At 40.3% G+C, this 14,592-nt stretch overlaps 1 protein-coding gene across 2 annotated transcripts in view; it reads left to right on the top strand.

The window, feature by feature from the left end:
* Positions 1-14,592, top strand: part of pola1 (polymerase (DNA directed), alpha 1) — a 291,471-nt gene that overhangs the window by 27,930 nt on the left and 248,949 nt on the right. For both annotated transcript variants that reach the window (XM_059966177.1, XM_059966176.1), the window contains exons 10-14: positions 296-471; positions 3,242-3,354; positions 7,358-7,474; positions 7,559-7,633; positions 10,193-10,331. In XM_059966177.1, coding sequence (XP_059822160.1) covers positions 296-471; positions 3,242-3,354; positions 7,358-7,474; positions 7,559-7,633; positions 10,193-10,331 — 620 coding nt within the window. The remainder of the gene's footprint in view (positions 1-295; positions 472-3,241; positions 3,355-7,357; positions 7,475-7,558; positions 7,634-10,192; positions 10,332-14,592) is intronic.

The following is a 14,592-nucleotide window of genomic DNA, read 5'->3' as shown; positions in this document are numbered from 1 at the left end:
AAGGCCTAGTTCCGGTCCTGCCTCTCATGGTGCTAGTTTGATTACCAAGGTGGTCATTCATGGATTATGGTCCTTGGGTTTGAAATTCTGAATAGATTGCCTGGCATTTTGGTTATTTTGGTAAGGTTAAAAGCTCACCTCTTGATAATTCTATTCATATTTTTTCTAATCTCCTAGTTGTAACATTTTTAAAACCATTATTTAATATTAATAAATACAGCATTATTATTGCTGTATTTAATTCCTGAAGGAAAGTGTTTTGCAAATTTAAAGATGTTGTTTTTGTTTTGGTCAGAAACGCTCCTGCTGTTGAATTTTGTTGGGATCATCTAAACCAAGATGAAGGTGAACCTCAGGTGGCTGAAGTCCAGGTGGATGCGGGCTGTTTGCCATTGGTAGCGGATGCAGAAGGAGAGCAAGTCTTTAGATTCTACTGGGTTGATGCTTATGAGGACCAGTATCACCAACCAGGTAATGGCAGTATTCCATAAATAATTCTGGTAAAAACCTGATAACAATAATAATGCTTCCTTTGAACTGTACTGACAGTGACGGTTAGTACTAGCTGTGTACACTTGTGTTTTAATAATTATGTTTTTGAAAGTAAAAATGTTCAGCTTGTGTAAGTATATGTTTTTTTTTGTTGTCTTGAGCTGTTGATTTGGCTAAGAACTGTATTTTACTGATTTTTTTTTTCTCTCTTTTAAATACTTACCCAATCTTGAAGAAGCAGCTTCATATGCTTTAACCCCTTCCTTAATAACCAAAGGCACTTTCAGGTGATGACCCCCCCCCCCACCTTACTTCCAAGCTAGAGGCAACAGACCACCCCCCCTCCCCCACCAGAGCTCACGATGCATAATTTCTTTCACCTAAGCCTTCCCTGACCCAGTGGAAATGCACATACAGATCCACATATTTCCCTTTTCAAATATATTACATCATTGATAACATTTACATAAGTGCATATTAGAGAGCTTTTATGTTGCCATTGTGAGTACGAGCCTTGTTTCTTGGATTATATAAGCATAACATCAAGTTTATTTCATGCACGGCTCTTGTGCAGAATAATCTGAGAGATTATTTGTCTCCACACATGCCTACGATCTCCTCCCCCCCCACCCCCCCCCCCCCCCCCCGGAAAGGTCTGTAGAACAGTGTTGTACAGCTGTATGGATTGAACTTCAAAAGAGACCACTGTAAGTCTTTTCAGACTACCTTGGCAGTCATTCTGGGGAGATGATTACAGTCTCATCCCCACTGAATCCATCTTGAGGTCAGTGTGAGGCAGTGCTGTGACTTGTGCACTGCAGGGTGGATCTGACAGGGAAGGCCCTTCTTGCCACCTGCCAAGCAAAATCTTCGTTCTTCTTTACAAGTTCTAATGCTGAAGTGTTCTGCCAAATGGTTTTTAAAAGTCTGCACAACAGAATCCATCATTTCTTTATTCCACAGGCTTTTAGTATCTTCTATGTCGACCATCATTGAATGATTTCTGATCTAACATGCTTGTCTGGATAAAGTGCTTGATCGTTATTAGTGGTAGAATATCGGGAATTCCTCTTGCTATGGTTTGACAGGGTGGACGTGTTACCTTTGCTGTGGTCCAGTTTTTTAGCTACACAAACATCTTATTAAATCCCGCATTGAAATCCACAAACTGTCTCTATTGCTTCTTGACAATTAACTTCTTTCTGTTGTTTATGTGCTTGTTGCTGTCTGAAGTGACTTTTTCTGGATTGCAACTTGTGGTTTAATTTATGCCTTTCTATTGCTAATCTGGTTTGCTCATTCTACATGAGGATAAAAATTCTGTTATTTATTGCATTTCTCTTGTTATGTTCTCTAATTTGCTGATTTAGGAGCATAGAAACCCTACAGCACGATACAGGCCCTTTGGCCCACAAAGTTGCGCTGAACATGTCCCTACCTTAGAAATCACTAGGCTTACCTATAGTCCTCTATTTTACTAAGCTCCATGTGCCTAACTATCCATGTGTCTCCATGACCCTATCATATCCACCTCCACCACCGTTGCCGGCTGCCCACGCACACACTACTCTCTGAGTAAAGAACTTACCCGTGACATCTCCTCTGTACCTACTCCCCAGCACCTTAAACCTGTGTCTTCTTGTGGTAACCATTTCAGCCATGGGAAAAAGCCTCTGACTATCCACACGATCAATGCCTCTCATCATCTTGTACACCTCTATCAGGTCACCCCTCATCCTCCGTCGCTCCAAGGAGAAAAGGCCGAGTTCACTCAACCTATTCTCATAAGGCACGCTCCCCAATCCAGGCAACATCCTTGTAAATCTCCTCTGCACCCTTTCTATGGCTTCCACATCCTTCCTGTAGTGAGGCGACCAGAACTGAGCACAGTACTCCAAGTGCATAAATACTATATTTATACTTTGGTGAAGCATCGAGGTTACCATAAAGGAACCAATAAACTAATCTTACTCATGTTTTCAGCTCTTGGTTATTTCTGAGCTTCACTTCTATAAATTTCACCATGATGTTCTGGGTTGTAACCCTTTCTTCCTTTTCCAATTGTTGGTGTTTTCTTGGCAAAAAAACAGTATCACAGAGTATGTAGTTTGACTGGATCCCTCTGCACCGGTTAGCTTCTGGGTCATTTTGAGACATTCAAGTACTTGTTAGGCTTTGTACCTTCCTACAGTACATGTACGTATGCTCATATAGCCCAACACTTCACTATATTTATTAGATAAGTTCAGCTCCAAAATGGTAGGATTGAAAAAATGTATTTGACAGTCCTTCTATTTCCTTTCAAGAACAAGCAAACATGATTAACTCATGGGCACAAGAGGTACTGCAGATGGTGGAAATCCAGAGCAATACGTACAATGTGCTCAACAGGTCAGGCAGCATCAAGGAATGTGAATAAACAGTCAATGTTTCAAGCCGAGACTTTTCATTGAGAACTTCTTCAACTTCCCATCCATGCTGCCTGACCTGTTGAGCCCCTCCAGCACATTGATAAGGTTAACTTTATCTATCTGCATTATTATCTGTTTGCTGGATTATCATAGGCAGTACGGTGCCAGTTGGGCAGTTTATAAGCAGATAGCTTATGTGGGAAAGGTGTGTACCACTGCTTGGAACCAAATGAAACTTGCTTTGTCTTTGTAACCTGTTACAGATCTAATAAAATGATCTTGCTAATGCATGATTATACTCTTTATTGGAACAATTGACCATGTTATGTCTTCTTCAGGAGTGGTTTACCTCTTTGGCAAAGTGTGGATTGAATCAGCAAAAACCTATGTCAGTTGCTGTGTGGCTGTGAGAAATATTGAGCGCACAGTATACCTGTTGCCAAGGGAAAAGGTGTGTAATGACCGTTACCTTTTCAAAAACTTGTTTGTAAGGTACTTTTAGTCAATTTATTGAAGGACGAGTTTATGTTTGCACAATATTATCAACTAAGTTATAACTTTTCAAAATGTTTGTAATTCTAATTGGTTTTTAACTTGAAAACCTATTTTTATACTGCTTTAAAAAACATGAAATTTTAATTACTTGTGATGTTCTCTTAAGATGTCTCTTCAACAAATTGATTTCAAAATCTGATACAATCTAGATCAGAATTTTGCTAGAATAGTATATTAAAGTTCTAAGTAAATTTATTATCAATGTACACATGTATCATCGTATACAACCTTGAAATTCATTTTCTTGTGGGCATACTCAATAATCCAATAACCATGATAGAATCAATGAGAGACTGCATCCAACAGGTACAATGAATAAATAAGCAATAAGTATTGAGAATATGAGATGAAGAGTCTTTGAAAATGAGTCCATAGGTTGTGTGAATGGTTGACTGAAGATGAGTTAAGTTATCCTCTCTGGTTCAAGAGCCTGATGGTTGAAGGGTAATAACTGTTTCTGAACCTGGTGGTGCGAGTCCTGATGCTCTTGTACCTTCTTCGTGATGGCAGCAGTGAGAACAGAGCATGGCCTGGGTGGTGGTGTTCCCTGAGGATGGACGCAGTTTTCTGTGCAGATGTGCTCAGTGGTGGGAAGGACTTTGCCTGTGATGGACTGCACCGTGCTTAGTACTACATCATCTGTGAAAAGTAAATGCAGCTTGGCCCCTCAACAAAGACAAGATTCATCTTCTATCTCAATATTATTTTCCTGTCCTAAATCTGATTACTCTAAAATCCAGAGATCTATTGAATTTGGTTTTGAAAATCAATCATGGAACCTCTAGAAACCTCCAGGCAAAGGGATTCTGAATATTCGCCACCCTCTGAGTAATGAAATTTCTCATTTAAATCCTGTATTTTACCCCTTATTTTGAGACAAATTCCAGGTTCTAGACTCCTGAACCAGTGAAAGTATCTATCTCTGAATAATTGTGTTGAGCCTTTGGAAAATTTGTTTAAATGAGTTGCTTCTCATTCTTCTTAATGCTGGAGAACAGAAGCGTAGCCTACTCAATTTTCTTATGTGAGCCCTTGCAAGACATCAGGCCCTAATGGTGTACTTGAGGGCACTGAAGATCCGTACAGTCACTGTGGATTAGAAATCACATCTCTTCTTCGCAGATGGTCAACACTGATGTACTTCAAGGATGCATGCTTAGTCAACTGCTCTACTCTCTCTACACCCAAACTATGTGACCAGTGCAGCTCAAATGCCATCTCTAAATTTGTCAATGAGACAACTATTGTTGGCAGGATTTCAGGTGGTGATGAGGAGGCATACAGGAACGAGGTAGATTGAATGGTTGAGCAATAACCTTGCACTCAACATCAGTAAGACCAAGGAATTCAGGATTGTGGATTTCAGGAAGGGGAAGTCTAGGGAACACAGTCCATCCTTATCGAGGGAACAGCAGTGGAAAGGGTGAGCCTTTCTCTGAAGTGTCCCTTTCTCTGAAGATTTATCCTGGGCCCACCATATTAATGCATTTACAAAGAAGGCACAAGAGTGGCTATATTTCATACAGAATTTGAGGAGACTCCATAAGTCACCAAAGACGCTCTCAAATTTCTATAGGTATACAGTGGAGAGCATTCTGTCACTATCGGATATGGAGGGGCCATTGCACAGGATCAGAAAATGCTGCAGGAAGTTATAAACTCAGTCAGCTCCATCATGGGCACTAGCCTACCCAGCATTGAGGACATCTTCAAAAGGCGATGCTTCAAACAGTTGGCATTCGTCATTTAGCACCCCCATCACCCAGGATGTGCCTTCATCTCCTTGCTACCATCAAGGAGGAGGTACAAGAGCCTGAAGATGCACACTCAACGGTTCAGGAACAGCTTCTTCCCCCGCACCATCAGATTTCTGATTGGACATTGAACCCATGAACACTACCTCATCATTTTTGTTTCTTTTGCATTGCTTATTTAATCTATTTTTTATATATCCTTATTCTAATTGATAGTTTTTCACAATTCTTTTTATTTATTGAAATGTACTGCTGCCGCAAAACAACAAATTTTGTGACATACCCCAATGATGTTAAACCTGATTCTGATTCTGAGCTGTCACTACAACAACCAATTTGTGAACCATTCCTGTGCTTCATCTAGTACAGGGGTTCCCAGTTTTTTTTTCTGCTATGGACCCCCTTCCATTAACTGAGGGGTCCATGGACACCAGGTTGGGAACCCCTGATCTAGTATATCCTTTCTCTTTAGGTTAGGAAACCAAAGCTATTCACATAAGTCTAGGTCTCACATAGTTGTAGTAAGATATCCCTCGGTTGTATTCAAATCCTACAGCAGTTATAAGCCAGTGAAATATTTGACTGCCTATCTCTCCTGTTGTACCTGCATGTTACTTTCCAGTGCCTTGTATACAAGGGCACACCGGTCTCACCCAATGTTAGTGCTTTTCAGTCTTTCTCCATTTACGTAGTAGTCACTATTTCAGATTCTTGTACTGAGACAAATAACCCTACATTATTCCATACTGTACACCACTTGCCACTTTGTTGCCTCCTCATCATAGTGTCCTTATTTTCTTGACTTCTCCACATTCTCACTGCCACTTATGTTCTGACTTAGTTTAGGTTTATCAGCAATTGATTTGGTCCTGAGTACCAAATCATTAATATAGAACCTAGTTAACAATTCTTGTGGTGTCTCACAGCCTGCCAATCTGAAGTTCCTGTTATTTTGATATATATATGTGAAGATCTGATCACATTTTAGGTCATATTTATGCAGAAAAAGAAAAAATTCTACAGAGTTCACAAACTTTCTTGCAGCGTCAAACATGATTTCCCTTTCATAAATCCCTCTTGACTCTGCTGGACCATGTTGTTAATGTAAGCATCCTGATATGAATTTCAACATTTTCACAACTGTTTCTGTCAGGCCAATTGATCAGAGCTCCTTTTTTCTCTCTGCTACCCTTCCTTTCTGAAATATTAAAGTAGCTCTGCTGCTCCTCCAGTTAATAGAAAACGTTCCTGAATGTACAGAATTTCAGAAGCTGGAAACTGGAGTTTCCACTATATGACCAGCTCTTTGAAAGTTCTGGAATGCAGGTCATCTTGTCCTTTTTAAATCAAATTTTAAGCTCATTATCTGCTTTAACAATATTTCTTCAACAATTTTAAATCATTATGTATTTGCATTGTATCCTTGACTCCCCAGTGAAAAGTCAATTTACTCATAAATATAATATCAAAAGAATAAAGATAAATGTAGCTAGAAATGTCTCCCATTAAAAGCAGGATCATTTCCTCCAGAGAAATGCATGAAGTGGAGAATGATTTGTTGTGCTCAGTTGTCGTCATTTTTAACAGAAAATTCTGTGATGCTGAAAATTTTGTGCAAAACACACAAAGTGCTGGAGGAACTCAGCAAGTCAGGCAGCATCTATGGGGAAGAACAAGCAGTTTTAGGCTGAGACCTGAGTCAGCTTGATCGAGAGGCCAAGTCTCTAATGATTTGTAGTCTTGCCAGCATTGGCAATTACAGCACCTCAACACTTTACAACTAATGCCAAAGGAGTTTTGGTGTTAATCTTGACAATGAGACTTTGTCTGCTGATCAAACAACAAAGCATCACATGGTTCTAACTGAAGAATAGGCCTCAAACTGTCCTAACACTGGTTTGAAAAGTGAGCACTATATTTGTTCTTTGCTGCTTTTAATATCCACGAAGTGTCATGCTGTGTGCTGGTTTATTTACATTTTTTGGATCGCTTGCTGTTCAGTGTATGAGAACTTGGGTCAATAGGTTTTACATTATTGACATGAACTATATTGAGTGATCTTTCCAACTTAAATGAAGTTTCTTCTAATGTTTTCTTGAAAATGATAATCATTGAATTTATGTACCATGTGTGATTTCTTTTCAGCGCACAAATCTTAAGACTGGAGAGGATACAGAAACGGCTGTAGGTTTAGCGGATGTTTATCAGGAATTCAATGAAGCAATTGCTGAAAGATACAAAATAATGAAATTCAAATCAAAGGTTGGTTAACGCACTGCTGTCCAGAATTCATATGATCATTGGTACCTCATGACTTTACTAATGTGGTTATGTTTTAATTTTTAGAAAGTGAAGAAAAAGTATGCTTTTGAAATTCCAGACATCTCTGAAAATTGTGAATACTTAGAAGTCAGATATGCAGTGAGTATACTGAAATGTCTCACAGTTATCCAAATGCAACCTTTATATTCACTAGATGGTTGTAGTTGCTAATCTCTAACCACCATTACAGTTTTGCAAGCCGCCATCTGGGACTGATGCACGTTGATAATGATACCCTCATGATGTTGTTGGATAAGGAGTTCCAGTGATGGTGATCAAATTTTCCAGTCAGGATAGCGTGTGACTTACATATGGTGGTGTACCTGTGCATCTTCTTTCCTGGTCCTTTTTGCTTTTAGGGATCAGAAGACTGGAAGATGAAGTTAAGGAAATCTATGTGGCTGCAATGGACTTTACGCCTGGCATGCACTCAGCCAGTCTTCTTGTGGTGGAGAGAGAAAAAAAGTGCTTGCGTTGTCAGTTGTGCAAACAGCTTTGTCTGTTTGGCGTTCAGGTTCTTGAACATTTTGGGAAGAGGCAGCTATTCTTTGGCACTCCTGACTTGTGCTTTGTAGATAATTGAAGGAAAGCAAGGTGGGGGAACTTTGGATGTGTATGTAAGGTTTAGGAAATATAAATCATGCAGAACCCTTAAGGATTATACATTTAAAAAAAGCCAGAAATTATATAACTTCTTGGAGATAATGGAGGAAACATACTTGGAGGCAGAGGATGTAGGAGAAATAGTAAGTGAATATTTGTATCACTATTTACCAAGAAGGACATGGGGAGAAAGGGAGATTATTGTGGAGTGTGCTAATTTGCTAGGGCATTTTAAGATGAAGAACGGGTGGTGTTGTGTCTATTAAAGAACATTAAGATGCCGAAGTCCCTAGGCTTAGTTGAGATGTACCTCAGGTTGTTGAGAGAGGTAAGAGATAAGATTTCTGAAACCTTGATTAAAATATTTGTCATCTCTTGCTCTTGGCAAGGTCTTGGAGGACAGGAGAATAGCTAATGTTGTTCCATTGTTCAAAAAGGAAAATAGGGATAATCCTGGAAGCTATAGACAAATGAACAACCCATCATGGGAGGGAAGCTATTAGAGATGATTCTAAGGGAAGGGGTTTATGAGCAACTGGAAAACCATGGCCTAATTATGGACAGTCAGCATGGCTTTGTGTGCAGTAAATCATGCCGTATTAAATTGATTGAGTTTTTCAAAGAAAAGGTGATTGATGAAGGTAGAGCTGTGGATGTTGTGTACGTAGATTTTAGAAAGATATTTGACAAGAGCCCTTGCAGGGGCTCATCCAGAATATTAAGGTGCACTGGGTGCATGGTGAACTGTGTGTCTGGAATCAGAGTCAGCTTGTCCATAGAAATCAGGGTCATGGTTAATGGATTTATTCTGGCTGGAGGTCTGTGACCCAGATGAAAACTTTGAAGGGTGGGTTAGTAAGTTTATAGACATTACGAAGATTGGTGGTGTTGTGAATAGTGTAGAAGACTGGAAAAGGATACAGTAGGATATAGGTCAGTTGCAGATCTGTGCAGAGAAATGGCAGATGGTGTTTAAGCTGGCCAGATGAGATGTTCCATTTTGGGAAATCAAATGCAAAGGGGCAGATCGTTAAAGGCAAGACCCTGTCCATCATTAGTGTGCAGAGGAATCTTGGGGTTCAAGTCATTTGCTGCACGTTGATAGTGTGGTTTAAAATAAGGCAAATGTCAATCATACCTTTTTCAATCAAGGAACTGAGTCAGGAGCTGCGTTGCAGTTTTATGAAACTCTTGTCAGGCTGCCTCTGGAGTATTGCATTCGATTGTGATCATCCCATTATTGGAAGGATGTGGGTGGAGGCTTTGGAGAGGGTGCCAAAGAGGTTTGCAAGGTACCTGTCTGAATTGTAAGGGATCTGCTACAAGGAGAGGTTGGACAAACTTGGGTTGTTTCCTCTGGAGTGGAAGAGTCTGGGGTTTACAAGATTATGAAAGGCATAGCAGTCATTATCTTTTTCCTTTTGGTCTTACAAGACAATTAAATAGTTCGTTGGTACAATAAGGTGGCCATATGGCTTCACAATTTTTCTTGTAATGGTCTTGTATCCTACTGATTATCTGTACTGCGCTTTCTGGGTAGCTGTTACAATTTATTCAGCATTGTCATTATTTTATCTTGTTCTACATCAGTGCACTTCGTAATGATCTGATCTGTCTGAGCAATATGTAAGACAGGCTTTTCATTATATCTCAGTGTATGTGACAATAGTAAACCTACGTATTTAATGTATTTTAATGATTCAGTATATTTAATGCATTCCCAGGGTCGAAATATCTAATACTAGGGAACATTCATTTAAGGTGAGAGGTGGCAATTTCAAAGGAGGAGTACAGGGTAAATTTTTACATGGTGGGTGTCTGGAATGCTCTGCCTGGGGTGGTGGTGAAGACAAATACAACAGTTATTTTCGACAGTCTCTTAGAATGTGCAGAAAATGGAGGGATATGGACATAGTGTAGGCAGAAGGAATTTATTTAGTTAGGCATTTAATTACTGGTTTAATTAGTTTGGCACAACATTGTAGGCTGTTGGGCCTGTTTTGTGCTCTATGATCGTCGGTGAAACTTGTCTAATTGCTTCTGTTTCTTGCTCAGGCTGACCTGCCTCCGCTTCCTTCTGACTTGAAGGGGGAAACCTTTTCCCATGTGTTCGGCACCAATACTTCAAGTCTTGAACTTCTGCTTCTCAGTCGGAAGATCAAGGGACCAAGCTGGCTGGAATTCAAGTCTCCACGTGAGATACCTGATTTTCCTTTAAACTGTTTCATCTAGTTTTAAAAAAAGAGCTATTATCTATGCACAGCCTCTTGATTTTAGCCCCAAATGCTACACAACAAACATAGTGTTTGTAAATTATCATTTACTATTGTAACAGTAGCAACATGGCAGCCAATTTATACAGAGCAAGGTGCCACTAAGATAAGATGCCATGTTGATTGTAGAATTAGTAGAATGCAGTACTCAGTCATCTTCAAATATTATAAGAGATCTAATGGCATCCTTTAAAGATACTGTGTGGTACATCGGTTTACCGTTTTGTCTGAAAGGACAAACTTTTTTTCTACCATTTTCTTGCCTTTCTCTGCTAACGTTTGAATGTTGTGAGTGATACAAGTTGGAGAACAGCAGCCAATTATTATTGTCTTATTCCTTTGGAAGTGCAGAATGTCGGAGCTCTGCAGGAGGTTTAATTTCATTGATGTGATCACAGACTGCCCCTCTCACTCTCATTCTCAGGTGTCTCAAAGCCCAACTGTGCTCAGATCAGCTGCTTCAGCACATTCTACTCTGCATTTCCAGTGCTTCACCATTTTATTGTGATGAGCAGCTGACCCGTTTAGCAAATGACCCATTAGGCAAGGAGAGCAGAATCACCAGCAGCAGTTTGTCCAGGACCAGACAGAGGCCCCTAGCCACTCACAAAGGCTCAACTGCTGGTCTGTGTGCTTCACAGGAATGAGACAAGAGGTCATTTGTGCAGTCAGTTGTAGATGGACAGCAAGGCAAAAGAGATACAGGCTTCCCCCAGTATCTGAAGGTAGAGCGTTCCTATGAAACCGTTTGTAAGCCAAAATGTCGTAAAGCGAAGAAGGAATTACCATTAATTTATATGGGAAAAATTATTGAGCATTCCAGGACCCAAAAAAATAACTTACCAAATCATACCTAATAAAACATAAAACCTAAAATAACACAAGTGTACAGTAAAGGCAGAAATGATTTGATAAATATACAACCTATGTAAAGTAGAAATATTTTATGTAAGGTGTAGTTTCACTTACCAGAATTGGGAAGACAGTGAGCTGAAATTGATTTGGAGAAAAAATTGGCACGTACACGCATGTGCACACAACTGCCCACACAAGGCTTCACGGTCATGGTAGTCTTTCTCAGGGTATGCATCCGTATAAAGCGGGCGTCTTTTCTTTCGTAAAGGTGAAAATCCTCTTTGGTTATCAAAAACAGTTACTAACGTAGGTCTTTCGTAACAGCGAGCTGTCGTAAAGTGAACCTTCGAGAAACGGGAGCCACCTGTATCAGGACAAAATATGTTGAGGCCAGGCGATGGGTTGAGTAGTTTGGTTAAGAAGTGGAGAGGTGTTGGAATTTCACGAATGGAGGGTTATTAAGTATAAATGGAGAAAGTGAGCTTAGTGGATCATGCTCATCTCTCTGAGGCAAAGAAGCAATGATCTGGAGTAACTGTAGGCTGTAAATCTACATTACCATGGCGAACCAGCAGTTTGCTTCCGTTAGTATTGTCTGTCCAGGAGTACATGGCAGATTTTCTAAAATCAGAAGTTCAAGTCCATAATTGCTGCACCTGCTGGCAGTATGTTTCAATGATTCACTGTACCAAGAAATACGTCCTGGGATTAAATCTAGTTGCATTCCTGAAAATCTTGCAAAGATATTTTGTGATTTTTAAAAAATATATAAATGATTTGGATGAGCAAGTGTGTTAGTAAGTTTGCAGACACGAAGGTTGGTGTGGTTATGGATAGTGTAGAATGTTGTCAAGGGTTACAATGGGACATTGATAGGAGGCAGATGGAGTTTAATCCAGAAAGGTGTATAATAATATATTTTGCAAGGTTGAACTTGAAGGCAAAGTACATGGTGATTGGCAGGGTTCTTGGCAATGTGAAGGAATGGAGGGAAGATCCATGTTCATACATTGCTCAAAATTGCAGTGCAAGTTCAAATACATTTATTATTAAAGTATGCAACCTTGAGATTCATCTGCTTACAAAACAAGAAATCTGAAAGAACCCAGCTAGAATAAAAAAGACCAACACTCAATGCATGGGGAGAGGAGGGGAAAAAGTACAAATCATGCAAACAATAAAAGCAAGTGTTCAGAATAAAAGTGAATCCATAGACCCGAAACTGAAGCTCGCAGACACAAAATCTGGAGGAAGTCACAGCCTCAGCCTTGGTGCTGAGGAGAAAGGAGTAAATGTTGTGGAGAGTGAGCAGAACTGGCCCGACCCTGGCCTCTGGTCCCTACACTCTGCCTTTTCAGTCTATCTGGGCCGGATTTTAAATTGTCCAAACACTGGGTTGTCCCTGCATTAGGAGCTAGACCCACTGCATGAATACGCTTCGGGCCTGGATCCTGTCACCATATTCTGACCTGTACCCAAGCTTTTCAAATCAGCCCAGCGTTTCAGTCAATCTAACCTCGCTCTCGGTTTAGGTGAATGGGCTCCGAAACGCCTTTGCTCCAACTTGCCTCCAGTCCGCTTGCTCCGACTCCATCTCAGACTCCAACTCTGACTCTGTCTCAAACCTGCCTTGACCTCGCTCCGACTACGCTCCAACTTTGCATGACGTGCGCACCTCAACCCTTGAGACAGCCTTCCCTTCGCCTTCTTCATTGTTTGCTGTGATGGTTTGCCACAATTTTCCACAGAAAGTGTTACTAATAAAGTATTTGGTTGTATTTCTTTATGAACCACCAGTAAGCTATTGCTCATCTTCAGTGGTGCCATCTTAAACTCTTTGATTGGGTGGTTAGAAGTCATAAATTGGTTTGCCTTTATTCATTAGGGGACTGAGTCTGAAGGCCGTGAGGTAATGTTGCACCTCGATAAAACTCTGATAAGACCACACTTGGAGTATTTTGTTCATCTCTGGTTGCCTCATTATGGGAAGCAAACTTTATAGAGGTTGCAAAGGAGGTTTGCCAGGTTGCACTTTGGATTGGAGAGCATGTCTTTATGAGGCAAGTTTGAGCCTACTGGGGCTGTTCTCTTTGGGGTGAAGCAGGGTAATGGTGTAAAAGATGATAAAATGCACAGATAAAGTGGACAGCCAGGGTCTTTTTCCCAGGGCGGGATAGAGAGAGCATAATTTTAGGAATTTAGGAGGAAAGTATGGGGGTGGGGGATGTCAGAAGTAGGTTTTTTACAGTGGTGGGTGCATGGACTTGCAGCTGGGGTGGTGGTAGAGGCAGATATATTAGGGATGTTTAAGAGACTGATGGGTATGCAGATGAAAGAAAAATGAAGGGCTATGTGGGGAGAGTCTGGTTAGATTGATCTTGAAGTAGGTTAAGAGGTCAGCACAACATTGTGGGCCAAAGGGCCTTTACTGTGCTGTTATGTTCTGTGCTTGAAATGCTGTTCGATTGTGCTCATGAATCTTAAGTAACTCGTCCACCTGGATAGCAGCAAACTCCTGATGACAGTATGTCTTTATTTATTTCCCAGTATGTTTGTGTTTCTATAAAGTAAATACCTTGGATATCAGGGAGTTGAAGCCCATGAAAAGGTGACATTTCTGTATCAGGGGTACTAGGTTTGATTTCAATTGACCTAGCAACACACCCTAAAAGCATTTGTTTCCATAAAGCTAATCCAGAGCTTCAAAATGATTAAAGAATGTTCATCACTTATTCTCCAGCCTTTTGATCTGACAATTTTAAGGAGGACATCTATATGGTAACTTCCCAGTGTTGTACACAACACTGTATTTGTTCACATAACTGAGCACTGGCCACACAAGGATGCGTTGCTCTTGCTTACAAGGCAGCCTGTTGATTTTGTAGAGTTCCGAAGTCTAGGCACCTTACTTGTTGTGTCTGATTTCACACTTTATTCCATGAATGCACTTAACTAGGTCATTGAAATTGGCAATTCATGGGATCATTTGCTACTTCCCTTACTATGAAGAGACCATCTGCTTGTATGTCCGCCAAGCAAGCTGCTCTGTTGTGTATTGTCTTACTTTTTTTGCATTTTCAAGTTCTTTCCGAAGAACCATATTGGTGTCTAAATCATCAGATGTTGCAACAAAAAAATCCGATCTGTTCTGATCTTTAACTTCAATGTGATTGACTTTTTAATATGGAATTTGTTTATCAGTTCTGTTCATAGCAGCTCAATTGCAGGTGTCAAATATTTTAGGGAAAATAATTAGTTGTTTTTGCAGGGGACACAGCTGTCAGGTGAAGCAATTGTTGGTGATCTTGTGCTCCTGTTCTAGCTGTG

This window comes from Hypanus sabinus, chromosome 4, assembly GCF_030144855.1.
Source record: "Hypanus sabinus isolate sHypSab1 chromosome 4, sHypSab1.hap1, whole genome shotgun sequence".
NCBI classification, from domain to species: Eukaryota; Metazoa; Chordata; class Chondrichthyes; order Myliobatiformes; family Dasyatidae; genus Hypanus; species Hypanus sabinus.
This window is presented reverse-complemented; position numbering and strand designations above follow the sequence as displayed.